Source organism: Chelonia mydas, chromosome 23 (genome assembly GCF_015237465.2).
Source record: "Chelonia mydas isolate rCheMyd1 chromosome 23, rCheMyd1.pri.v2, whole genome shotgun sequence".
Taxonomy (NCBI): Eukaryota; Metazoa; Chordata; order Testudines; family Cheloniidae; genus Chelonia; species Chelonia mydas.
In genome coordinates this window covers 18,643,602-18,668,428 of record NC_051263.2, presented here as the reverse complement: position 1 = coordinate 18,668,428, position 24,827 = coordinate 18,643,602, and the positions used below count along the sequence as shown (strand labels likewise).

General features: G+C 64.3%; 3 protein-coding genes across 6 annotated transcripts; 2 read left to right on the top strand and 1 right to left on the bottom strand.

Annotated features, from left to right (window-relative positions):
* The first annotated feature begins 4,034 nt into the window (after nucleotides 1–4,034).
* On the top strand, nucleotides 4,035–7,772 carry LOC119564923 (protein FAM71C). 3 transcript variants are annotated; one of them, XR_006287121.1, is made up of 6 exons: nucleotides 4,035–4,707; nucleotides 4,998–5,179; nucleotides 5,917–6,181; nucleotides 6,347–6,662; nucleotides 6,896–6,948; nucleotides 7,520–7,593. XR_006287121.1 is itself a non-coding variant. In XM_037888542.2 (6 exons), exons 1-6 carry the CDS (start codon nucleotides 4,552–4,554, stop codon nucleotides 7,633–7,635), a joined length of 1,074 nt encoding a protein of 357 aa, XP_037744470.1. In that variant the 5' UTR covers nucleotides 4,035–4,551; the 3' UTR covers nucleotides 7,636–7,772. The 3 variants fall into 3 exon arrangements, 2 of the variants coding, with proteins under 2 accessions (XP_037744470.1, XP_043390345.1); XM_037888542.2 differs by having other exon boundaries at nucleotides 6,347–6,654; nucleotides 7,526–7,772; XM_043534410.1 differs by having other exon boundaries at nucleotides 6,347–6,654; nucleotides 7,520–7,769.
* Nucleotides 7,773–7,876: 104 nt separating this feature from the next.
* APEX2 (apurinic/apyrimidinic endodeoxyribonuclease 2) lies at nucleotides 7,877–11,846 on the top strand. Its single transcript, XM_037888530.2, has 6 exons — nucleotides 7,877–8,049; nucleotides 9,358–9,441; nucleotides 9,572–9,758; nucleotides 9,975–10,121; nucleotides 10,446–10,515; nucleotides 10,691–11,846. Exons 1-6 carry the CDS (start codon nucleotides 7,941–7,943, stop codon nucleotides 11,639–11,641), a joined length of 1,548 nt encoding a protein of 515 aa, XP_037744458.1. The 5' UTR covers nucleotides 7,877–7,940; the 3' UTR covers nucleotides 11,642–11,846.
* A 5,013-nt stretch (nucleotides 11,847–16,859) lies between these two features.
* On the bottom strand, nucleotides 16,860–24,497 carry ALAS2 (5'-aminolevulinate synthase 2). 2 transcript variants are annotated; one of them, XM_037888527.2, is made up of 11 exons: nucleotides 24,338–24,496; nucleotides 22,888–23,079; nucleotides 22,486–22,644; nucleotides 22,189–22,311; nucleotides 20,671–20,878; nucleotides 19,675–19,859; nucleotides 19,251–19,430; nucleotides 18,995–19,159; nucleotides 18,127–18,395; nucleotides 17,376–17,538; nucleotides 16,860–17,102 (listed from the first exon to the last, which is right to left on the bottom strand). In XM_037888527.2, exons 2-11 carry the CDS (start codon nucleotides 23,063–23,065, stop codon nucleotides 16,939–16,941), a joined length of 1,794 nt encoding a protein of 597 aa, XP_037744455.1. In that variant the 5' UTR covers nucleotides 23,066–23,079; nucleotides 24,338–24,496; the 3' UTR covers nucleotides 16,860–16,938. The 2 variants fall into 2 exon arrangements, with proteins under 2 accessions (XP_037744455.1, XP_037744456.1); XM_037888528.2 differs by lacking the exon at nucleotides 22,486–22,644 and having other exon boundaries at nucleotides 24,338–24,497.
* Nucleotides 24,498–24,827: the final 330 nt, after the last annotated feature.

Here is a 24,827-nt window from a genome sequence, read left to right as displayed (position 1 = left end):
TAGGTGAAAAAATACTTCCTTTTGTTTGTTTTAAACCTGCTGCCTGTTAATGTCATTTGGTGACCCCTAGTTCTTGTGCTACGAGAAGGAATAAATAATGCTTCCTTATTCACTTTCTCCACCCCACTCATGATTTTATAGACCTCTATTACATCCCCCCTTAGTCGTCTCTCTTCCGAACTGAAAAGTCCCTGTCTTGTTAATCTCTTCTTTTATTGCTCTTTTCTGAAGCTTTTCCAATTCCAATATAACTTTTTTGAGATGGGGCGACCACATCTGCATGCACTATTCAAGCTGTGGGCGTGCCATGGATTTCTATCGAGGCAGTATGATATTTTCTGTCTTATTCTCGATCCCTTTCTTAATGATTCCCAACACTCTGGTCGCTTTTTTTGACGGCCGCTGCACATTGAGTGGATGTTTTCAGGGAACTCTCCACAATGACTCCAAGATCTCCTTCTTGAGTGGTAACAGCTGATTTAGCCCCCATCAGTGTATGTGTGTAGTGGGGGTTATGTTTTCCAATGCGCTTTACTTTGCACTTATCAACATTGAATTCCATCTGCCATTTTGCTGCCCAGTCACCCAGTCTTGTGAGATCCCTTTGTAGCTCTTCGCGGTCTGTCTGGGACTTAACTATCTCGAGGGCTTTTGTATCATCTGCAAATTTTGCCACCTCCTTGGGGGATACCACTATTTACCTCTTTTTTCCAGATCATTTCTGAATATATTGAAAAGGACTGGTCCCCATACAGACCCCTGGGGGATACCACTATTTACCTCTCCCCATACTGAAAACTCATCATTTATTCCTACCCTTTGTTTCCTATCTTTTAACCCATTATCAATCCGTGAGAGAACCTTCCCTCTTATCCCGTGGCAGCTGACTTTGCGTAAGAGCCCTTGGTGAGGGACCTTGTCCAAGGCTTTCTGAAAATCTAAGTACACTGTGTCCACTGGCTTCCCCTTGTCCACATGCTTGTTGACCCCCTCAAAGAATTTGAGTAGATGGGTGAGGCAGGATTTCCCTTTACTAAAACCATGTTGACGCTTCCCCAACAAATTATGTTCATCTCTGTGTCTGACAGTTTTGTTCTTTACTATAGTTTCAGGCTTACCGGCCTGTAATTGCCGGGATCGCCTCTGGAGCCCTTTTTAAAATTGGTGTCACATTAGCTGCCCTCCGGTCATTGGGTACAGAAGCTGATTTAAATGCTAGGTTACAAACCACAGTTAGCAGTCCTGCAATTTCACATTTGAGTCCTTCAGAACTCTTGGGGATCCCATCTGGTCCTGGTGACCTATTGCTGTTTAATTTATCAATTTGTTCCCAAACCTCCTCTAATGACACCTCAGTCTGGGACAGTTCCTCAGACCTGTCACCTAATGAGACCGGCTCAGGTTAGGGAATCTCCCGCACATCCTCAGCCGTGAAGACCGATGCAAAGATTTCATTTAGTTTCTCCGTGATGACCTTATCGTCCTTGAGTGCTCCTTTAGCATCTCGATCATCCAGTGGCCCCACGGGTTGTTTAGCAGCTTCCCACTTCTGATGTACTTAAAAAAAATTTGCTTTTATTTTTTGAGTCTTTGGCTGGCTGTTCCTCAAATTCTACTTTGGCCTCCTAATTGTATTTTTACACTTCATTTGCCAGAGTTTAGGCTCTTTCTATTTTCCTCACTAGGATTTAAATTCCACTTTTTAAAGATGCCTTTTTGCCTCTTACTGCACTTTGTTGAGCTAGGGTGGCTCTCTTTTGGTTCTCTTGCAATGTTTTTTTTAATTTGGGGTGTACATTTAAGATGAGCCTCTATTATGGTGTCTTCAGAAAGTTTCCAGGAAGCTTGCAGGGATTTCACTTTTGGTGCTGTACTTCTTAATTTCTGTTTCACTAATCTCCTTGTTTTTGTGTAGTTCCCCTTTCTGAAATTAAATGCTACAGAGTTGGGCTGCAGTGGTAGTTTCCCCTCGCAGGGATGTTACACTGAATTATATTATGGTCACTGTTACTAAGCAGTCCAGTTATATTCACCTCTTGGTCCAGATCCTGTGCTCCACTTAAGGACTAAATCAAGAATTGCCTCTCTGGACTAGCTGTTCCAAGAAGCCGTCATTTAAGGTGTCAAGAATCTTTATCTCTCCATCCTGTTCTGGGGGCACATGTGCCCCGTCAATATGCAGATAGTTGAAATCCCCCATTAGTATTGAGTGTTTTGTTTTTATTGTCTCTATAATCTCCCTGAGCATTTCACAGTTACTGTCACCATCCTAGTCAGGTGGTCAGTAATAAATCCCTACTGCTGTATTCTTATTATTCGAGCATGGAATTACTATCGAGAGAGATTCTGTAGTACAATTTGATCCATTTATAATGTTTACTTCACTTGATTCTATGCTTTCTTTCATATATAGTACCACTCCCTCACCAGCACAACCTGTTCTGTCATTCTGATGATATATTTTTGTACCCTGGTACATTAATTATCCTCATTCCACCAAGTTTCTGATGCCTAGTATATCAATATCCTCAGTGAGTACTATGTACTCTAGTTCACCTATCTTATTATTTAGACTTCTAGCATTAGTATATAAGCACTTCAAAAACTTGTCACTTTTTAGCTCTCTCCCATTACATGATGTAATTGAATAGGACTCTCTCATTTGATTAAAGAAAAGGAGGACTTGTGGCATCTTAGAGACTAACCAATTTATTTGAGCATAAGCTTTCGTGAGCTACGGCTCACTTCATCCAATGAATGCATCCGATGAAGTGAGCTGTAGCTCACGAAAGCTCATGCTCAAATAAATTGGTTAGTCTCTAAGATGCCACAAGTCCTCCTTTTCTTTTTGCAAATACAGACTAACATGGCTGTTACTCTGAAACCTGTCAAATAAATGTGTTAGTCTCTAAGGTGCCACCAGTCCTCCTTTTCTTTTTGTGGATCCAGACTAACACGGCTGCTACTCTGAAACCTGTCATTTGATTGTTTCTCATCAGATCTTACCCTTATTTTATCCTCTTCCATCCTCTCCCCCTTATTAGAACATAGAGACTTTCCATTAATAATCCTCCCCTCAGGGATGGCTCTGGCTAGACCCCATGCTCCCCTGCACCTGGTGGCTTCCCCCCAGCCCTTAATGTTAAGTGCTGGCACTCTGGTTCAGGTCTAGCCTGTCCTTCCTGGGCAGGCTCACTTTTCCCTAAAGTTTCCCCAGTTCCTAATAAATCTAAACCCCTCCTCCCTACCCCTTTGTCTCAGCCACGCATTGGGACCCTGCACTCCTCCTTCGCAAACTGGTCCTGCGTGTGGAACTGGGAGCAGCTAGAGATCCTGGGGTGGGTGGGGTGTTCGGGGGGTGGGGGATTCATAGCCTAGGCCACTGCTCTGTTAGTACCTGACCCCCAGCCCTGTTGGTGCCCCTTACTCCTGACTTGCAGCCTTTGGGGTGTTCCAGCCCCAGCTCTGCAATCTTGGCTCCAGGCTGGGGGGTGGCCATGGGGTGGCAAGAGCTGGGTGTAGGGGTGAGACACTGCTGGGGCGGGGGGGAGATGTTAATACCCCCTTTCCCCAGCCCTTCTGCAGGGAACCAGGCTGGAACTTTAATCACGCAGCCTCTGTTGCATGGGGGAGCAGAATGAGCACTGGAATGCCGGCGCCATCTTGGTAGAGGCCTGGAAAGGCTGGTGCGTGGGCGCCATATTGGATGTGTCGGATGAATACTCAGTGCGGTGGGGAGAAGGACGCCATATTTATTGTGTCGGAAATAATGGAGGGCGCCCCCCTGTGCGCCATCTTGGGTGTGGCCCTGCAACAATGGCAGCTACTGATGCGCCATCTTGGGTGTGGCACGTGCTAGATTTGCTCTCCCCCGCATTATGTCATAGTGAGGAGTATGACGTTATAATTTGGCCTCGCCAGGCACGGGGAGGGGGGAAAGGGGGTGGGGCCAGTGGGAGCTGGAGACCGCCCCCAGCTGCTGTCGCTGCGAGCGCCCCCTAGAGGGGCCGCAGAGGTGAGCTGCAGCCCCATATGCAGGGCGGGGGAGTGAGCTCCCCTTCCTCTAAATAGCGGCTACAGAGACCCCCCCAACCCAAAGGGGCTGGTCCCTCCCAAGCCATAGAACTGCCCCCAATAGGGGGCGGGGCATGGAACTAGGGGGCGGAGCTTGGACCTCGGGAGGCGGGACTATGGGAAAGCCTGGAGCTGGGGGAGGGGTTCAGAGCTGGGAGGGAGCCTCAAGATAGCTGGGAAATTTCCTACTGCTACAACCCCACCCCACGTTGGCTGCGACACCCCCACCACTATCACAATGGGGTGTGGGGGGCAGAGGCACCTGGGGGTGCAGGACCAGCAGGCCTGGGCAGCGGGGGGGGGGGTCTCAGCTTACACGCAACAAGCCCGACACTCTCCAGGCTGCAAACAGAACCCAGGAGTCCAGGCTCCCAGCCCCCCCGGCTCTAGCCCACTAGACCCCACTCCCTTCCCAGAGCCATGGAGAGAACCCAGGCGTCCGGGCTCCCTGCCCCTATATTCTAGGCTGGTGGGAAGATGCATGAGGAGTTCGTCCTGCCCTATTACACGGCGGACTGCGACCAGGCGCGAGGGCTGATGAACACGGCCATGGGGCCACTGCAGCGCCAGCTCCGGGCCGGCGAGTACGAGATCTTCCAGTACGCCCCCATATTCGAGAGCGACTTCATACAGGTACGGGGCGGGGGCTCAGAACTGGGGGCAGGACTATAGGGAAAGGGCAGAGCTGGGGGCGGGGGCTCAGCTGGGGGCGGGGCTATAGAGGAAGGGCAGAGTTGGGGGTGGGGACTCAGCTGGGGGGCGGGGGCTAGGCTGGGGGCGGGGCTATAGGGGAAGGGCAGAGCTGGGGGCGGGGCTATAGGGGAAGGGCAGAGCTGGGGGCGGAGCTATGGGGCAGCAAACAGCTGGGGCCAAGCGGCTGAGGGGGGGATGCACTAACCTGCCCCTCTACGCCCCACCCGCAGATCAGCAAGCGCGGGGAGGTGGTGGACGTGCACAATCGTGTCCGAGTGGTCACGGTGGGCGTGGCCTGCACCAGCCCCGCCCTCCTGGTGCCCAACGTGCTGCTGCTGGCCCGGCCCGTGGTCCTCTCCGAGGAGAGCCGGGGCCGCCGGGGTCCCCCTGCCAAGGCACTAGAGCTTACCAGGTGAGACCCCCCCCCATAAATGGTGCTCCTCACTCCTGACCCGCAGCCCCTGCTAGCCCAGCCCTGGGCCCCCCCAAGCCCTGCCGGTGCCCCTCACTCCCGACCCGCAGCCCCTGCTAGCCCAGCCCTGGGGCCTGCCCAGCCCTGGGCCCCCCCAAGCCCTGCCGGTGCCCCTCACTCCCGACCCGCAGCCCCTGCTAGCCCAGCCCTGGGCCCCCCCAAGCCCTGCCGGTGCCCCTCACTCCCGACCCGCAGCCCCCTGCCAGCCCAGCCCTGGGCCCCCCCCAGCTCTGCCGGTGCCCCTCACTCCCGACCCGCAGCCCCCTGCCAGCCCAGCCCTGGGCCCCCCCCCCAGCCCTGCCGGTGCCCCTCACTCCTGACCCGCAGCCCCCTGCCAGCCCAGCCCTGGGCCCCCCCCCCAGCCCTGCCGGTGCCCCTCACTCCCGACCCGCAGCCCCTGCTAGCCCAGCCCTGGGCCCCCCAGCTCTGCCAGTGCCCCTCACTCCCGACCCGCAGCCCCGTGCTAGCCCAGCCCTGGGCCCCCCCCAGCTCTGCCGGTGCCCCTCACTCCCGACCCGCAGCCCCCTGCCAGCCCAGCCCTGGCCCCCCCCCCCCCCAACCCTGCCGGTGCCCCTCACTCCCGACCCGCAGCCCCCTGCCAGCCCAGCCCTGGCCCCCCCCCCCAGCCCTGCTGGTGCCCCTCACTCCTGACCCGCAGCCCCCTGCTGTCCCTGCAGGCTGCTCCCGCTGCGGTTTGTGAAGATCTCAGTGCATGACAGCGACATGCGGCAGCTGCGGCTCAAGCTGGCCAGCGGCCGCTCGTTCTACCTGCAGCTCTGCCCCCAGGGCGACGCCCCCTGCGACCTCTTCGACATGTGGGTGCAGATCATCAACCTCCTCCGGCCACCCGCCGAGGGGAGCTGCGGGGGCCAGGCTCTGCCCGGAGACCCCGGGGCTTTCGGGGAACCCCTGTTCCGAGGCATCAGCCAGGACACCACCGGGGTGAGACACCACCAGCTGCTCCCCCCAGGGCTGGGCTAGGGGTCTAGTGGTTAGAGCAGGTCGGCTGGAAGCCAGGACTCCTGGGTTCCCTGGCTCGGGAAGGCGGGGCTGGGAGCCAGGACTCCTGGGTTCCCTAGCTCTAACCCATCCCGTTGTCCTCCCCAGAGCCTGGAGTCACTGGCCGCCGAGGAAGGGGGCCCGGATGCCTTGAGCGTCCGCAGTCTCCGGACCGCCAGCCCCTCCAGGGATGACCCAGAGAGCTTGCGCAGCCGGACCCCCCCCAGCCTCAGCCCCTCGCTGCCCCGCAAGCCGCCCAGCGTGGGGAGGGGGTCGCAGCGGGGCGGGTCCACAGGGGAGCGCAGGAGCCAGGCTGAGTCGCCGGGGGGGTCACCGGCCCCCCAGGAGAGGAACCAGGGCAGCCTGCAGGGCAGCCAGGGGAGCAGCCCCTCGAGCAAGAAGAAAGAGTCCAGCAGGTGAGGGGGTGGGGGGAGGGCCGAGGAAATTGGGATCCGGTGGGTTGGGGGCAATGGGAGGTGTCGGGGGTATGGAGCCGTGAGGGTCGGAGGAGGTTTGGGGGGGGAGGCATGGGGGAGATGGGAAGGTCGGGGGGAAGGGAGGCATGGGGGGGAGATGGAGGGCCTGGGAGATCAGGGGAAGGTAGGGGGAGGCGTGGGGGGATCTCAGGGTCTCATCGTTTCATCGTTTCATTTCCAGGCGGGCAGATCGAGGAGGGGGAGCCACACGGAGCAAATCATCGCAGACCCGGGGTAGGAGCCAGACACGGGCTGGGGTAGAGAGTCCCCCCAGCTGCTCTCCCTGCGTGACAGCCCCCTAGCCCAGCCCTCCCCCACTGCATCCCCCAGCTAGCCCCTGCGGCCCGACCCCCGTGCACTCCGTCTGCCCATCCCTCTGCCACCGAGGGTTGCCAACTTTCTAATGGCAGAAAACCAAACAACCTTGCTCCGCCTCCTGCCCCGCCCCTTCTCTGAAGTCCCGCCCCCATTCACTCAGGCTCCTGCCCCACCCTCGCAGGACTGGGGCCCGGGGTTGGGGTGCGGGAGGGGGGCGTGTGAGGGCTCCAGCTGGGGGTGCGGGCTCTGGGGTGGGGCAGGGGAGAGGGGTTGGGGTGCGGGGCGGGGGCTGCGAGCTCCGGGAAGGACCTGGTGGCCACTGCCGGGAGCCGTGCGGAGCCTGGCAGGCAGGGAGCCGGACCTGACCCCGCCGACCGGCCTTGTAACAGCCCGCTCAGCGGAGCCGGCTCCCTCTGCGAAGGGGCGGCCTGGGGTCCGAGTGGGGCCCCCCAGGCAGGCTGATGCCCGGCCCCCTTCTCTGCCCCGGCTGCAGGCAGGAAGCCCAGCCGGATCCTGTCGCTGGTGAAGTCTCTGTCCCGCGCCAGCCTGGGCCGGGGCGACAGCCGGGGCCGCCCCCCCAAGGACAAGAAGAAGAGGCGCTGAGGGGAGGAGCCAGCGGCACGTGGGAGGAGCCAGTAGCGAAGGGGGAGGGGCATGGTGGAGAAAGGGGCGGAGCCTCCTGGGGCAATTGGGGAGGAACCTGCCTGGGAGCCCAATAAAGTCTCAGTTACCAGCAAGGGGCGTGGTCCTGAGGGGGAGGGGCTACCCCATGGGGCGTGGCCATACGAGGGCGGGGCTCGGAAGAGTCCGCTCCCGCTTCCCCGACCATCACTTCCGGGGCGGGGCGGAAGTGGTGCGCGGCGGGGCGGAAGTGACGGAGGCGGCGTCCCGCGCGGCGGGCTCGGGGGATGCGGCTGCTGAGCTGGAACGTGGCCGGGCTCCGGGCCGGGCCGGGCCCCGCGGGGCTCGGGGCGCTGGGCGGGGACGTGATCTGCCTGCAGGAGACCCGCGTCACGCGTGAGCGGGGTCAGGGGTCACAGGGGCGGAGCCAGGGGAAGGGAGGAGGGCTTGGGGCGGGAGGTCCCGTGGGGAAGGGGGTCAAAGGGCAGGGGTCACAGGGCATGGCAAAGGGGGGGTCACAGGGCATGGCCAGGGGAGGGGGAGTCACAGGGCAGGGGTCAAAGGGCATGGCCAGGGGAAGGGGGTCACAGGGCAGGGGTCACAGGGCATGGCCAGGGGAAAGGGGGGTCACAGGGCAGGGGTCACAGGGCATGGCCAGGGGAAGGGGGTCACAGGGCAGGGGTCAAAGGGCATGGCCAGGGGAAAGGGGGGTCACAGGGCATGGCCAGGGGAAAGGGGGTCACAGGGCAGGGGTCACAGGGCATGGCCAGGGGAAAGGGGGGTCACAGGGGAAGGGGGGGGGTCACAGGGCATGGCCAGGGGAAGGGGGTCACAGGGCAGGGGTCACAGGGCATGGCCAGGGGAAGGGGGGGTCACAGGGCATGGCCAGGGGAGGGGGGGTCACAAGGCAGGGGTCACAGGGCATGGCAAGGGGGGGAGTCACAGGGCAGGGATCACAGGGCATGGCCAGGGGAAAGGGGGGTCACAGGGCAGGGGTCACAGGGCATGGCCAGGGGAAAGGGGGGTCACAGGGCAGGGGTCACAGGGCATGGCCAGGGGAGGGGGGGTCACAGGGCAGGGGTCACAGGGCATGGCCAGGGGAAGGGGGTCACAGGGCATGGCCAGGGGAAAGGGGGGTCACAGGGGAAGGGGGGTCACAGGGCATGGCCAGGGGAGGGGGGGTCACAGGGCAGGGGTCACAGGGCATGGCCAGGGGAAGGGGGGTCACAGAGCAGGGGTCACAGGGCATGGCTAGGGGAAAGGGGGGTCACAGAGCAGGGGTCACAGGGCATGGCTAGGGGAAAGGGGGGTCACAGGGCATGGCCAGGGGAAAGGGGGGTCACAGGGCAGGGGTCACAGGGCATGGCCAGGGGAAGGGGGGTCACAGGGCAGGGGTCACAGGGCATGGCCAGGGGAAAGGGGGGTCACAGGGCATGGCCAGGGGAAAGGGGGGTCACAGGGCAGGGGTCACAGGGCATGGCCAGGGGAAAGGGGGGTCACAGGGGAGGAGGGGTCACAGGGCATGGCCAGGGAAGTGCGGGTGGCGGGGGAGGGGGGTAGAGGACAAAGGGCAGGGCTAGCGATGGGGGTCAGGGGTCAACGGGCACCGTGCACAAGGGGCCGGACAGGCCCAACTTGCCCCCACAGCGATGGGAAGAGGGGGGCAGAGCCCAGCCTGACCCTGCGGTGACCTCGTGTCCCCAGGGGACCTGCTGGAGGAGCCACTGGCCATGGTGGATGGCTACAACTCCTACTTCAGCTTCTGCCGCACCCGGAGCGGCTACTCAGGTAACCGGGGGGGGCTTGGGACCCAGGCGTCCTGGCTTCCAGCGCCCCCCCCCCCAATCACTAGACACACGCCCCCCCCAGAGCTGGGGCTGGCACCGGACTCCTGGGTTCTCTCTCTCCCCTCTACCAGGTGTGGCGACCTTCTGTAAGGACAGTGCCACCCCGCTGGCAGCGGAGGAGGGGCTCTCTGGGCTCCTGGCCCAGCCTGGGGAGGGCGGTGCCGTGGGGTGTTACGGAGACCTAGGGGCCTTCACACCCCAAGAGCTGAAGGCGCTGGACAGCGAGGGGCGCGCGGTGATCACCCACCACCGCATACGGTGAGGGGCGCGGGGACCCCTGGGGGCCATGGGGTATTGTCCCTGAGGATTGTGGGGTGAGGAGCTGTGGGGCAGGTGCCCACAGAGTGCTGGGTTGGGAGGGGCAGGGGCCCAGGTGAGGGGGAATGGTTGTTGCCAAATGCTGGGGGCAGATGCCAGCCTGACCCCCCCCCCCTCGCCTCCCCCCGCACACGTGTTTTCTGCACTCCCCCGCAGCACCTCAGCACAGCAGGAGACCACCCTGACGGTGATCAACGTGTACTGCCCCCGGGCCGACCCCCAGCGCCCCGAGCGCGCCGCCTACCAGGCATCCTTCTACCGCCTGCTGCAGGGCCGGGCTGAGGCGCTGCTGAGAGACGGGGGGTAGGTACCCTGCCCCCCCCAATCCACAACACCTCCCTACCTGGGCCGAGGCACTGCTGAGAGACGGGGTTCGTATTCCCCTCAACCTCCCCTGACCTCCCCCTCAACGCAAACCCAAGCACCTCTCAAAGCCAGAGGGTCCAGGCCGCCCGCACATCTCCTGGAGGGTCCAGGCGCCTCCCCTCCCCATAGCCCCACCCAGGTCTTGTCTCTCCACCACCACCCTTCAGAGCCCCTCCTGGGACTAGAGACCTCCCCATCCTCTCACTGCCTGGGCTCCTCCCTCCAGACCCCCGACCCCCGGCCCTGTTTTTTGTCTTCCAGCCACGTTGTGATCTTGGGGGACATCAACACATCGCATCGGCCCATCGACCACTGCGAGCCAGGGGACCTGGTTAGTGCCCAGGGGGGGTCCCCCCTCTAATCTGGGGGGTTGGTGAGGAGCCAGGCCGCCTGGGTTCTCTCCCCAGCTCAGGGAGGGGAGTGGGGTGTAGTGGTTAGGAGGGGGAGCAGGGAGCCAGGACTCCTGGGTTCTCCAGAACACTGACTCTCCCCTCTCCTTCCCCCAGGAAGCGTTCCAGGAGCACCCCGGCCGGCGCTGGCTGGACGGGTTCCTATGGGTGCCAGACGGGCCCCCCGGGCAGGGGCTCTTCGTCGACACCTTCCGCCTTCTGCACCCCAGCCAGCCCTATGCCTTCACCTGTTGGCGCGTCGACACCGGCGCCCGGCTCACCAACCACGGCACACGGCTAGACTACGTCCTGGCTGACCGGGCCCTGGCGCTGGCCGAGCTGCGGGACGCCCGCGTCCTGCCCGAGGTGCCTGGCTCCGACCACTGCCCCGTGCTGGCCGAGCTGGCGGCCACCTTCCTGCCGGCACGCCGCTGCCCCCCGCTCTGCACCCGCCACATGCCTGAATTCGCCGGCACCCAGCAGAAGCTCAGCCGCTTTTTGGTCAGGGTGGAGCGGGGAGTGGGAGTGGGAGTGGGAGCGGGCGCGGGCGCGGGCGTGGGCGTGACGTGTCAGGGGGCCGGGGTGGGGCGGAGGTGCTCCACACGGAGGGGGAGACGCCCACCCAGGGGGCAAGGGGACCTGCTGAGCTACTTCAGAGCCGCACAGGGCCAGCTGAGGACAGGCACGACCCTGAATGCACTGGGGCAGAGCGGACAAGGGCCGGCCCAGGATGCCCCAGGGCACAGGACACAGGAGATGGCCCATGATGCACCAGGGCAGGGCGGACAACGGGAGCCCTGCAATGGCTTGGTGCCCAGGGAGCTGATGATGGGGCAGGCAGCAGGCACCCAGGACAGCTGCCCGGCCCGCTGGCGTGCGGTGCTGCCCGGCCCGGCCCCCCCACCCTGCTGCCCGGCCCACGGGCAGCCCTGCGCCCTGCGCACCGTCCGCAAACCCGGCCCCAACCGTGGGCGGCGTTTCTACGTGTGCGCCCAGCCCCCTGGGCGCCCCAGCGACCCCCGCGCCCGCTGCGACTTCTTCCGCTGGGCCAGCAAGGGGCGCTCATGAGGTGGGGCGTTGTGTTTTTTTTTTCTTCTTCTTCCCTCAAATCATTCCTGTAGGAATTCCACCCCCCCCCCCCCCATGCATAGGAACCTGGGAGCCCCGGATTCCTGGGTTTGCCACCCCAATATGATCTAAACTCACCAGGGTGCTGGGCATGTACAGAAGGGGAAACTCCGTCTATTTTTATAAATAAAGAAGATGAAAGACACTGGGTTGGTGTCATTGTTTGTGGGGGAAGCCAGGGTTCTCTCCCCAGCTCTTCTGGGGCACTGATGGCCTGGGCCCTTCCCCTGCAAAGGTGCCAACTGAATGGGGGGGGGGGGGAAATACCAGTCAGAAAACATGAGTGACCAAAGTGCATAATAAACCTATGTGCTTGAATATCAGGGTTGAGAACCAACGTCCTGCTCAAAGCAGGACCAAACTAAATCATCCCAGCCAGGGCTTAAGGGCAAGCAGTGATTTCTTTTAGAATCACAGAATATCAGGGTTGGAAGGGACTGTCAGCTGGGGGTTTAGCAGGTCAACGCTCAAACCACTGAGCGTTGGCCTGCTAAACCCAGGGTTGTGAGTTCAATCCTTGAGGGGGCCATTTAGAACCCTGATGAGGTTCCTTTCCACAGTATAGGACACAGGACTTCCAGCACAAATACCCAGGAGTGTGTATAAAAAGATCTTCTACATTAAAGAAGTGTAGAAGAATCTGCTACCACTGAGGACTTGTTTAGCAGTGCATGGTTGCCCTTGTTCAAGGTGGGCCATAAAAGATGTAGAAGATCTTTTTATACACACGTGATCACTCTCCTTATTGTTAAACCCTGGATTTGTGCTGGAATACAAATCCAGGGTTTAACAAGAACGTCTGGGGGGTAGGTCGCTTGGGAGACAGGCCAGTCCTTGTAAAGAGAGTGATCACGTAGTGTATAAAAAGATCTTCTACTCTTTCCACAGTTTGCATCTGATGAAGTGAGCTTTATTAGAGCATAAGCTTTTGTGACTGTCTGTAGGCACATTATCATACACATTAGATAAGCTATTACCAGCAGGAGAGTGGGGTGGGAGGAGGTATTGTTTCATGCTTTTTGTGTGTATATAATAAGATCTTCTACACTTTGGGAGGCGGCGACCAGACCCAGGAACCAAACACGGACACCTGCAGACTCAGCCCTTCGCCCGCTCCCTCCCTGGGCGGCCCCACTGGGGCCGCGGGTGGGTCATTTGGACGCTGCAGCGAGAGCCGGGCAGGCCCAGGGCAGAGCTCGGTCCGGTCCGGTCCGCCCGGGGCCCTAATCCGCTGGACCCGCCCCCGCGTCCTTCCGAGAGCGCCCGTCCGGCCCCGGGTCGCTGCGGCGGGCCGGGGCCGGGGCCGGGTCCCAGCCCGACCAGCACCCCCCGGACGCCTGGGTCCCGCAGCCCGGCCGCTCCCTGCAGCCCCTGCTCCGGATGCAGCAGCAGCCGCCGCTCCCCGCGCGGGGGCCGCGCCCGGCTTTATAGCCCGCCGCGCCGCAGACTGGCCAATGGGGCGGCCGGACGAGCCGCGCATGCGCCCTTCTGCCGGGAGGGCGCGGTTCACTAGAGCGGGCGCCAGGTGGCGCCCGAGGGGCGGGGTCTTAGATAGGCTCCTCCCCCCAGCTCGCCCCTCCCCCACCTGGGTCCCGGGGCGGTGCCCCGCGGCGTGTCTGGGGCTGCGCCAGGGGTGGGAGCAGCCCCACCACCGAGTCTGGGGGCGGAGGGTGGTCCCGGCTCCCCCCTGCCCGGCGGGCGCCTCGGGTGGCCTTGGACTGGCCGGAGTCTGAACTATTGCGCCCAGAATTTGTCATGTCTTGGGGCTGAAGCGCCCGCGCCCCCCAGGGACATTTGCACCCCAGGGCTGTGTCGTGGCCAGAGCAGAGCGACGTGCTGCACGTGGGGGGGGTCCCCCCACCTGTAACAACCCGGGCACCCCCGTCAGCCCCCCCCATGGACATTGCCCGGGCACGTGTCTCCTTGACCCGAGCAGGGACGATCAGAGCCCGGCTCTTGCCCCTTCGGCGGTGATGAAAAGGGCAGCAGGCTTCCGGGCCCCTCCAACAGCCGGAAGGGGTTTAGGCGCCAACTCAGGGGTTTAGGCGCCAACTCAAAGGATTCGGGTCTGGAGCCGTCCGGGCAGAACCCTCCGGACAGCGAAGCGTCGACTCGCTCTTCTTCATCCCCATCATTTTAGGACCAACCCGAGCTGCCTCGTTCGTTTTAAAAGCAGCAAAATGAATCGCCGCGGAGAGAGGAGCCGGCTTTGGGCGGCTCGGCTCTTGGAAGTCCAGGGGCTCCGGGCTGGGGGGCCCCAGGGACAGCTCTGTCTGCCCCCCCTTAGGGGGGGTTTTCCCTGAGAACCCCCCCGAGCATTTCACGGCCACCAGTTTGGGAACCCCTGAACCAGGCAAATCTCTAGAGGAGTTGATGGACCCCCTGGAAGACCTCTGAGGACCCCCAGGGGCCACTGGTCTAACCCACTAGCCCCCACTCCCCTCCCAGAGCCGGGGAGAGAACCCAGGAGTCCTGGCTCCCAGCCCCGCCCGCCACTCCCCTCCCAGAGCCGGGGAGAGAACCCAGGAGTCCTAGCCCCCCACCCCATCTCTGCATCGCCCCACCTTGGGGCAGCCACCAGGGACCACAGCCCGTGCCCTGCTCAGCCCTCCACTCCTCCCGCACCACCCGGGCCTTTAATCCACCCGGCCCCCAAGGGCCTCCCCCCCAAGACTAGAGCATAGACCCAGACCTCGAGGGCGGCAGGGGCGTGGGCCCCTCTTGCTTCCCCTCCCCGCGACCGCACAGGCCCCCCCAGTACCCACCCCTTGCTAGCCAAGTCCCCCGCGCCCCGTTCACCACCCCCAGTACCTGTTCCCCATCCCCCCACACCTGCGTCTCAGGGGTAAGGCCCGGACGCCTGGGTTCTCTGGGAGTGGCGTCTTGTGGGTTGGGGTGCGGGGGGAGCCCGGGCGCCTGGGTTCTCACTCACTCGGGGGCGGAGGGGGGGTCCAGATGCCGATGGCTCCGCCCAGCGCTTGCCCCGGCCTCCAGCAGCGTCCGCCGGCTCGGCCCGGCTCGGCTCGGCTCGGCTCCGCTCCCTGGCCAGACGGACTCAGCGGGGGCGGGGAGCGGAACCCAGGCGTCCGGCCGGCGCCCAGCTGCTCCCCCCCAGTCCCCGCCGTGTTGGGGCGACCCTCCCCAATGGGGGGGGGGTCAGAGACAGAGAGCGGGGGGGGGCAGGAGCTAATAGGGGCGGGGGCTCGGAGGAGGCCCATCGGGACCCACCTGTGGGGCTGGTCATGTGACCAAGTCAGCTGATTCCCCCCCAGTACAATACGAAAGACCCGGGGGGGGGGCGCCACCGCTGTGAGTGTGTAATCTCCACAAAGGGGTTTTAACAGCCCCCCCCCGTGCTATGTCTGCTGGGAGAGCAGAAGGGGGGGAAGCAAAAGTCACCCCCATAAAAGACCCAATGGACTAATTACTGCGATGTCATTTAAACCCTGCCTTGTGCCCCCCTCCGTGAGCAGGGAGCCCCCCCACCTGGGGGGGCACAGTCCGCTGGAGGGAGGATCACGGAACCGTCCCCCCCTTGGGCTTTTTTTCTTCTTTGCCCAAAAAGAAAGTTTTATAGAAAATAAAGTTGTTTTCGAAGGGTAGGAGGCAGGAGCCCCCCCCAGCCCCACGCGCTGGGGGGGGAGCCGGATGCTCCAATCTGGGGGGTGGCAAGCGAGCTGGCCAAGGGCACCTGGGGCTGCATTAGTAGGAGCGTTGCCAGCCGATCGAGGGGCGGGATCGTTCCCCTCTATTCGGGGGGCCTCGCCTGGGGTCCTGCGTCCAGCTTTGGGCCCCCCACGACAGAAGGGACGTGGACAAATCGGAGAGTCCAGCCGGGGGCAACGGAAACGATCAGGGGGCCGGGGCACATGGCTGAGGGTCACGAGGAGGGGCTGCGGGGGCTGGGGTTATCTCGTCTGGAGACGACAAGAGTGGGGGGGGGTTGACAGTAGCCAGTGAAGGGGGGTCCCCAAGAGGACGGCGCTCGGCTGGTCTCAGCGGGGGCCGAACAAGGAGCCATGGCCTCGAGTTGCAGTGGGGGGGGGTCTAGGTGGGATATTAGGAAGCACGGTTTCCCAAGGAGGGGGTTCCCTAGGAGGGGGGGAAGCCCGGGAGTGGGTTCCCTAGGGCCGAGGGGGAATCCCCATCCTTGGAGGGTTTAAGGCCCGGCTGGACCAAGCCCTGGCCGGGATGATTTAGCTGGGGCTGGTCCTGCTCTGAGCAGGGGGTTGGACTAGCACCTCCTGGGGTCCCTTCCACCCCGACCATCTGTGATCTAGGTGCTGGGGGGGGGACCCTGATATTCATGACGCTGTAGAACCCCCCCTTTCCTCTACGACTCGGACACTAAAGGGGAAATCGGGGGGTGAGAGCTGGGGTGAGGGATGCGCCCCCGAAATCTGCCACCCCCCACCCATGGGACACCCAGGGGGTGGGGGGACACACAAAAAAACTTAATTCCAGCAACTGCAACATGTAAAAATCTTTTAAAAACTCCTCCCCCTCCCAATCCTCCCAGCCCCGCCGACGAGCCCCTGTCCCCAAGCTGCCGATGGGGGTGGGCGGGCTGATACCGTGAGTGCCTGAAGACTTGCGGGGGGGCTGTGGTTCATTGAGCCGCCCCCCCCCAACTAAATGTGCTTTCATTGGCAAGCGGGGGTGGGGGGGCAGTCTGGCTCTGGAGCAGGTGGGGGGCAGAGAGGGAGCAAGATGGGAAACACCATCCCCCCCGCCACCTAACCAGGACCAACACTTCCCACGCACAGCCCCCCCCCCCCCAGCACCATGGGGCTGCCCCATGGCCAAGTGCAACCGTGATTATCTTCCCCACCCTGCCACATGGGGCCGCTAGATCCCACTGGCCACCCCCCTCGGGCCTTCACTCCCCCACCAGCGCCACCCCCATTCTCCTCCCCCCAGCCCAGAGCCAAGGGAGGCCGCAGCGGCAGGGCCAGCCCCGCTCCCCCAGCCCCGCCACCAGGCAGGGAGCCCAGGGGCCCACATGGCAGGGGAAGAGCCGGCCCAGGATTCCATGGGGGACAGCGGGGGCGGGGCTGGGAGCCCGGACGCCTGGGTTCTTTCCCCGGCTCTGGGAGGGGAGCAGTGGCAGAGATGGGTGCCCGGACGCCTGGGTTCCACGCAGTCAGGGACACAGACACAAGCTGAGATGCTTTATTCTGAGCCCTTGTCAGGTGGCGCCGTGGGGTCCGTCCCGCGCTGGGGGGGTCCGTCCGGGCTCACGCGCTGCTGGTGACGTACTGGGCCCCCAGGCTGCCGAAGGAATCCCGCTCCCACTCGCTCATGAGGGCGAAGTGCAGGGGCCGCTGGCAGAAATGGCAGGCAGAGGACGCGGGGGGCTGCAGGGGGAGCCCCACATCATGCCAGCCCTGCACCAGCCGCTCTGGGGGGGGCGAGAGATGGGGTGAGACCTCTGTGCCCCCCCCAGGTACCCGTCCATCCCCTCACTGCACCAGCCGTAGGAGGGGACTGGCATGTGACCCTGACCTCTGACCCCAGCCCCCCCCCCCGCTGCCCCTAATCTCCCCTCCCCCATGGGACCTCCATCCCTCACCTACTGCCCCCCCATATGCCCCCTCCCAGCCCCCACCTCCCTCCCGTTTGACCCCCCCAGCTCCAGCTGGCCCATCCCCTGCTCCCAGCCCACTGCCCTCACCCACGAAGTAGTCCATCATGGGGGGCGTGTGGTGGGGGGAGGGCGCCAGGCGCAGCAGCTCCTCCCCCCGGGGCACCGTGGGGTAGTTGATGGCCTGGACATAGATGCCATGTTGGGACAGGAGAAGGTCGCAGAGCCGGGAGTTCAGGGCCGCGTCGCCCACCTGCGGGGGGAGCCGGAGAGACAAGGGTGGGACCCAGGAGTCAGGGAAACAGCCCCTCCCTCCCACACCCAACACACACACACAGACACCTCCAACCCACTAGGCCCCGCTCCCCTCCTGGTGTCCCGGCTCCCTGGCCCCCCCCCCCCACTCTAACCAGCAGACCCCGCTCCCCTCCCAGAGCCAGGGAGAGAACCCAGGAGTCCTGGCTCCCCGCCCCCCCCACTCTAACCACTAGACCCCACTCCCCTCCCAGAGCCAGGGAGAGAACCCAGGAGTCCTGGCTCCCTGCCCCCCCCCTCTAACCAGCAGACCCTGCTCCCCTCCCAGAGCCAGGGACAGAACCTAGGAGTCCTGGCTCCCTGCCCCCCCCCACACACACACTGTAACCAGCAGACCCTGCTCCCCTCCCAGAGCCAGGGACAGAACCTAGGAGTCCTGGCTCCCTGCCCCCCCCCACACACACACTGTAACCAGCAGACCCTGCTCCCCTCCCAGAGCCGGGGAGAGATCCCAGGCGTCCTGGCTCCCAGCACGTCCCTGCTCAACCCAACCCCCGTCCCCGAGGACCCAGGCGTCCGGCCGTACCCGGATGGGGATGATGTGGCTGGGGCAGTTGACCACGGGCAGCCCGGCGTCCATCAGCAGCTGCCGCAGGTGCTTGACGTTGCGCTGATGGGCCCGGCGCAGCCCCCGGCCCTCGGGCCCCCCCAGCACCCGCAGCGAGGCCAGGGCGCCGGCCAGCACCGCCGGGGGCAGCGAGGTGGTGAAGATGAAGCCGGCCGCGTAGGAGCGAACCGTGTCCACCAGGGCGGCCGTGCTGGCGATGTACCCCCCCACGCAGCCGAAGGCCTTCCCTGGGGGCGGGGGGGAGGGGGGTGAGACGGTGCCCCCTGGCCAGGTCCCCGCCCCACAGCACGGCACCCCTGCCCAGCCGCCCAAATCACAGGGCCCCCGAGTGCCCGCCCTGCCGGCCTGGGACAACACCCTCTGCCCAGCCCCCTGCCCAAGCCCCCACCCCACAGGGCCCCCGGGTGCCCGCCCTGCCTGCCAGGGAGAGCCCCCCCACCCAGGCCCCACATCACGGCGGCCCCTAGTGCCTGGCCCTGCCTGCCAGCACCCCCTGGCCAGCCCCGCACAGCACCCAGCCCCCCACCATGCAGCACGGCACTCCCCTGCCCAGCCCCCCACATCACAAAGCCCCCCAGTGCCCGGCCCTGCCTTCCGGGGAGAACCCCCCACATCACAGCACCTGCTAATGCCCACCCTGCCTGCCGGTGCCCCCGGCCCAGACACCCACATCATGGCACCCCCTAGTGCCCAGCCCTGCCTGTCAGGGGACACCGCCCTCTGCCCTGCTCCCTGCCCCACAGTGCCCCCCAGTGCCCGGCACTGACTGCCAAGGGAGAGTGCCCTCCTGCCCAGCCCCCCAGCGCCCGCCCCCCTGCCGACTCACCCAGGGTGCCGGAGACGATGTCGACCTTGCCCAGCACCCCGTCACGCTCCCCGATGCCAGCCCCACGGGCGCCGTACAGCCCCACAGCGTGAACCTCGTCCACGAAGGTGAGGGCGCCGTGTGCATGGGCCACGTCACACAGCTCCTCCAGGGGGCAGATCCCACCTGCGGGGGGAGAGGGAGCAGCTGTGGGGGGTGTCCCTGGGATGTGGGGGGAGGGGTGGGGCTGTGGGGGGGCAGGGCAGGGGGTCCCTACCGTCCATGGAGTGCACGGTCTCGAAGGCCACAATCTTGGGGGTGCCGGGGGGGCTGCGGCCCAGAAGCTGGGCCAGGTGCTGGGGGTCGTTGTGCCGGAAGACGTGCTTGGGGACCCCGCTGTTGCGGATGCCCTGGATCATGGAGGCGTGATTCCCCGCGTCCGAGAAGATCTCACAGCCTGGAGGGGGTTGGGTTAGTGCTGTGACCAGAACCCAGGCGTCCTGGTCCCCTCCCAGAGCTGGGGAAAGAACCCAGGCATCCTGGCTCCCCGCCCACCCCCGCGCAAACCCCCAGACTCCACTCCCCTCCCAAAGCCAGGGAGAGAACCCAGGAGTCCAGGCTCCCAGCCCCACCCCCCCGCTCTAACCACTAGAACCCTCTCCCCTCCCACAGCCGGGCCAAGAACCCAGGCGTCCGGGTACCGGGCATCATCCTGGCCAGGGTGAAGAGGGTGGAGTCGTTGGCAACGTAGCAGGAGGAGAACAACAAGGCAGCGTCTTTGCGATGGAGCTGGGCCAGCTCCCGCTCCAGGTCCACGTGGTACTGGCTGGTGCCCGAGATGTTCCTGGTGCCCCCAGCCCCCAAGCCATGGTGCTGCAGGGCGTCCCTAAAGGGGAGAGAGGGGTCAGCATACAGGGCTGGGCTAGCAGAGGCTGCGGGTCGGGAGTGAGGGGCACCGGCAGGGCTGGGGAGCAGGGGCTGCAGGTCGGGAGTGAGGGGCACCGGCAGGGCTGGGGGGGGCAGGGCTGGGCTGGCAGGGGGCTGCAGGTCAGGAGTGAGGGGCACCGGCAGGGCTGGGGGCAGGGGCTGCGGGTCAGGAGTGAGGGGCACCGGCTGGGCTGGGGGGAGCCCAGGGCCAGGCTAGCAGGGGGCTGCAGGTCAGGAGTGAGGGGCACAGGCAGGGCTGGGGGGCAGGGGCTGCGGGTCGGGAGCGAGGGGCACCGGCAGGGCTGGGGGGGCAGGGGCTGCGGGTCGGGAGCGAGGGGCACCGGCAGGGCTGGGGGGCAGGGGCTGTGGGTCGGGAGCGAGGGGCACCGGCAGGGCTGCGGGGGAAGGGGCTGCGGGTCGGGAGCGAGGGGCACCGGCAGGGCCGGGGGGCAGGGGCTGCGGGTCGGGAGTGAGGGGCACCGGCAGGGCTGCGGGGGGCAGGGGCTGCGGGTCGGGAGCGAGGGGCACCGGCAGGGCTGGGGGGCAGGGGCTGCGGGTCGGGAGTGAGGGGCACCGGCAGGGCTGGGGGGGGCAGGGGCTGCGGGTCGGGAGCGAGGGGCACCGGCAGGGCTGGGGGGGCAGGGGCTGCGGGTCGGGAGTGAGGGGCACCGGCAGGGCTGGGGGGGCAGGGGCTGCGGGTCGGGAGTGAGGGGCACCGGCAGGGCTGGGGGGCAGGGGCTGCGGGTCGGGAGTGAGGGGCACCCTCTCACATGGCAGCCTGCAGCACCCGCGGGTGGCGGCTCATGCCCAGGTAGTCGTTGCTGCACCAGACCGAGACCTCGGGGCCCGCGGCCGCCCGGGCGAAGGGGAAGGCGTCCGCCCGGCGCGTCACCGTCTTGAAGACGCGGTAGGTGTGATCCCGGCGCTTGGCCTCCAGCCGCCCCTCCAGGAAGGAATCGTAGGAGAAGGTCCCGGAGCCTGCAGGGGGAGCAGGGTCAGAGACAGACCCCGCCCCAGACACAGCGGTATCCCCCCCCTCCAGAGCTGTGGGGCGAAAGGGGGGGCCTGCAGAGTGGGGGCGTGAGGGAGGGGTCACAGAGTATTGGGGCAAGTAGGGGGGGGCTGCGCAGCGGCGGAGGGCGGGGTCCCTGAATCCACGGCTCCCACTCCCACAAGAGACCTTGGTGTCTAGGACAGGGCTGGGGAATCAGCCAGGGAATATCCCCGGGCCCCCCAGCCCTGGCCCGCTGGGCGCCCCGGCTCCAGAGAGCTCTGTTCGAATTGGCAACGGTGCAGAGACGGGCAAGGAAACCGACCCAGGGGCTGGAAGAGCCGCCGTAGGAGACTGAAAAGTTCAGCTCGGAAAAGAGCCCACGGAGGCAGGAGGTGAGCGTGGGCTCTGTACTCAGGACTGGTGCGGAGAGAGGGAACTGGGGGGCGTCATTCACCCCTTCCCCTAACACAAGGGCCAGGGGTCCCCCCACAAATTCAAGAGGCGGCTGGTTTCACACAAACACAAGGCCCTAGGTCTTCACGCAGCGCAAGCCAACCTGCGGAACTCCCTGCCGCGGGATGTTGTGAAGGCCGGAACTATAACTGGGTTCAGAGAAGTTCCTGGAGGCTAGATCCAGCAACGGCTGGTAGCCAGGAGGGGCAGGGAGGCAACCCCATGCTCCGGGTGTCCCTAAACCTTCACTGGGGTCGCAGGTTTGATTTCTTAAGTCAAGCTGGGCCGGTTTTTCCGAAGGGATCTGCTCCAGGAATTATTATTGTGGGGGCGGGGGGCTGTTCTCTGGCCTGCGCTATACTGGGGGGGTCACTTCTGGCCTGGGGGGTGTCTATGAATCTCACCTAGGGGGGTCCAGGGTGGAGGCTGAGTTGAATGTTGGGGGGGCCCCAGTGGAGGGGGGGGGCAGTCATTCCATGAGCCGGATGCCCTTGGCTCCCCGCCTGCTGATCTGGACCGAGCCCGGGTGGAAAGGCCGCTGGCAGAGGAGGTCAATTAACCAAGCAGGCTAATTGCTGAGGGAGCTGATTGGGTGGAAGGAGCCCCCCCAGGTCCCCCCCCACACCCACACTAGGGCTATATAAGCCAAGGGGGAAGACGGGGGAGGCTCACAAGACCTGGTTATGGCTAGCTGGGAAGGAAGGGCCCCCCCAGAAGAGCACCCCACAGTCAAACCACTGTTGTCCATCCCCTCTCCGTATCCCCCCCAGGCGTCTCCTCCATCCAACCCGATGGCTCCCCTCAGACCCAGGGGCCCATCTAACCCGGTATCAGGCCTCACCTGGCATGTTGTCCTGGAGCAGGTGGGTGGGGAGGAGCCGGGCGTCGGGCCCTGGCCCCTCATGGCCCAGAAATTTCTTCCGGAGGCTGGACTGGACCTCGAGGAGCAAAGAGCTGAGAGGGTCTGGAGGGGCACAGAGATGGGGGGTGAGTGGGTTAGAGTGTGTGGGGCTGGGAGCCAGGACACCTGGGTTCTCTCCCTGGCTCTGGGAGGGGAGTGGGGTCTAGTGGTTAGAGCGGGGGAGGGGCTGGGAGCCAGGATGCCTGGGTTCTCTGAGGAGGTCAGAGCAGTCCTCACCTGCCTTGTAGACCTTCACATCCTCCTGCACCTCTGGCCCCGCGCACTGAACGATCCGGCTCCGTCCGCCCCGCACCTCCGACTCCATGAAGGGGCAGTGGGTCTGGGAAGGGCTGGAGGCTGCTTCTGGGGCCCCTGACTCCTGGGGGACAGATCCTGCTGCTGGGGAGAGACAGCCAAGTGAAAGGGATGGAACCCAGGAGTCCTGGCTCCCAGCACCCCCCACACACCCACCCCGCTCTAACCACTAGACCCCGCTCCCCTCCCAGAGATGGGGACCGAACCCAGGTGTCCTGGCTCCCAGCCCCGCCCCCCCCCGCTCTAACCCACTAGACCCCACTCCCCTCCCAGAGACAGGGAGAGAACCCAGGAGTCCTGGCTCCCAGCCCCACCACTGCTCACCAAGTGGGATGGGGTTGTCCATCCCCCTCTGCAGGTCTGGGGAGGAGTCCATCAGGGTCCGAGCCACCATGACGGGACATCGTTGGGCGCTGCTCACCAGCAGGGGGCGAGCTTTGACCAAGAAGACGCTAGGGTCCCGGGTCAGGAAGGGGCAGCGCTGGAGGAAGGAAGCCATCATGCCTGATTGTGGTGCTGCCAAGGAGAAAGAAAGGGTGTGAGGAACTCAGGCGTCCGGGACCCCCGCCCCGCAGCATGGCACATGCCCACCCCCCCAGCTCTTCGGGGGAGGAGGGAACACGCAGATACACCTGGCCAGTTGTGCCTGGAGGGGTATGGGGGAGGTGGAGAATTTCCTTCCTGACCCTGGGGAGCCCTGAAGCATGTGATTGGCCTATTGGCCAAATTTGCCCCTCCAGGATTTTTTTTGCGGGGGGAGGGGCAAATCTGAAAATGGGAACGGGGGGGGGCACCTTGGCTCAGTACAGCCACACCGGTAAGCACCTGTCTGTCGATAGATCAAGGCGGGCAGAAATCGACGCCTTCCAGCACACCAGTGCCCCCATGGAGACCCCCCTCCGAATGACTCATCCCCCCCATCCTAGAGGAGTAACAATAGGGGGACAGGTTGAGTGGGGGCATTGGAGGGGACCATCCACCGAGCGGGATTGGAGGGTGGGCGGAGGTGGGTGGACGGGACCCGTCTCCGTCCCATGTGCTGTCGGTCTTTATGGAGCCGAGGTTGTGTGAAAGTCGGCGGGGCTGGGAGCCAGGACTCCTGGGTTCTGTCCCAGGCTCTGGGAGGGGAGCGGGGTCTAGTGGTTAGAGTGGGGGGGAGGTTGCTGAGAGCCTGGGTTCCACCCCTTTCACTTGGCCATCTCTCCCCAGCGGCAGGGCGGGGCCATGTCTGCTGGAGGCTGATAAGAGCCGTGGGGGGGCCCACCCAACACAGCTGTGGGGAGAGGGTTGCGGGGGGGGGGCACGGATGGACAGGGAGCAGAGGGGAGGCCCTAGAGGAATGATGCCCCAAATGCCTAGGGGATTTTATGGGGGCAGCACCGCCCAGGCCCCGTTCCCTGCCCCTCAGGACTCAGCCCCCCCACCTGCTGTGGGTCCAGATCAGAGCCGGTGCCCCCTCGAGGGGCAGGGCCCCCTAACAAGCCATGGGGCTGAATTATTGGCGTCACCGGGTTGCTGATGGCCCCCAGCTGGCTGAGCCCCCGCAGTAGAAACACCCCCAAAACCCCGCCAGACTTAATTGCTTCTACCAACTGAGCCCCCCCTTAGGTTATGCCCTGCTCCCCCCATCCCTCCAGGCGTGTCCTCCTCAGCTGCCCCTTCCCCCTAACCAGCCCCGCAGATGAGTCCCCCAGCAGCCCCCTGCCCTCCCTAACCATCCCCCCATGCTCCCCCCCCACTGGCCCCCCGTGCCTCCCCGGCTGACCCCCATTACCTGTTGTCCTGCACTGAGGACGAACAACCAGCACTGACTGACGCACCCCCCGACAAGGGCTGCCCAGGCCCCCGCTCGCCAGCCCCACCCCATAACGGAGCCGCCCAGGCCCACAGATAAGGGCAGGCTCTACAGGGCCGGGGGCGGGGAGGGAAAGGCCCGTGTCGCAGTTTGGGGTGAACAACAGGCCCAGAGGCTGAGCCCCGGATGCCTGGGTTCTATGTCCCAGCACACCCCACTCCCCCCCCGCCAAAGTCGCCCTCCCTGGGAGGAATGGGGCTGAGATCCAGCAAACTCATTTCATGCGCACAGGCCAGCTCAGAACTAATCACCCGCCAGCCAGAAATACAAGGAGCCCTGGCTCCCAACCCCCCCCAACCACTAGGCCCCACTCCCCTCCTGGAGACAGGAGAGAACCCAGGAGTCCTGGCTCCTGACACCCCCCTCCCCGGCTCTAAGCCTCAGACCCCACTCCCCTCCCAGAGTGGGG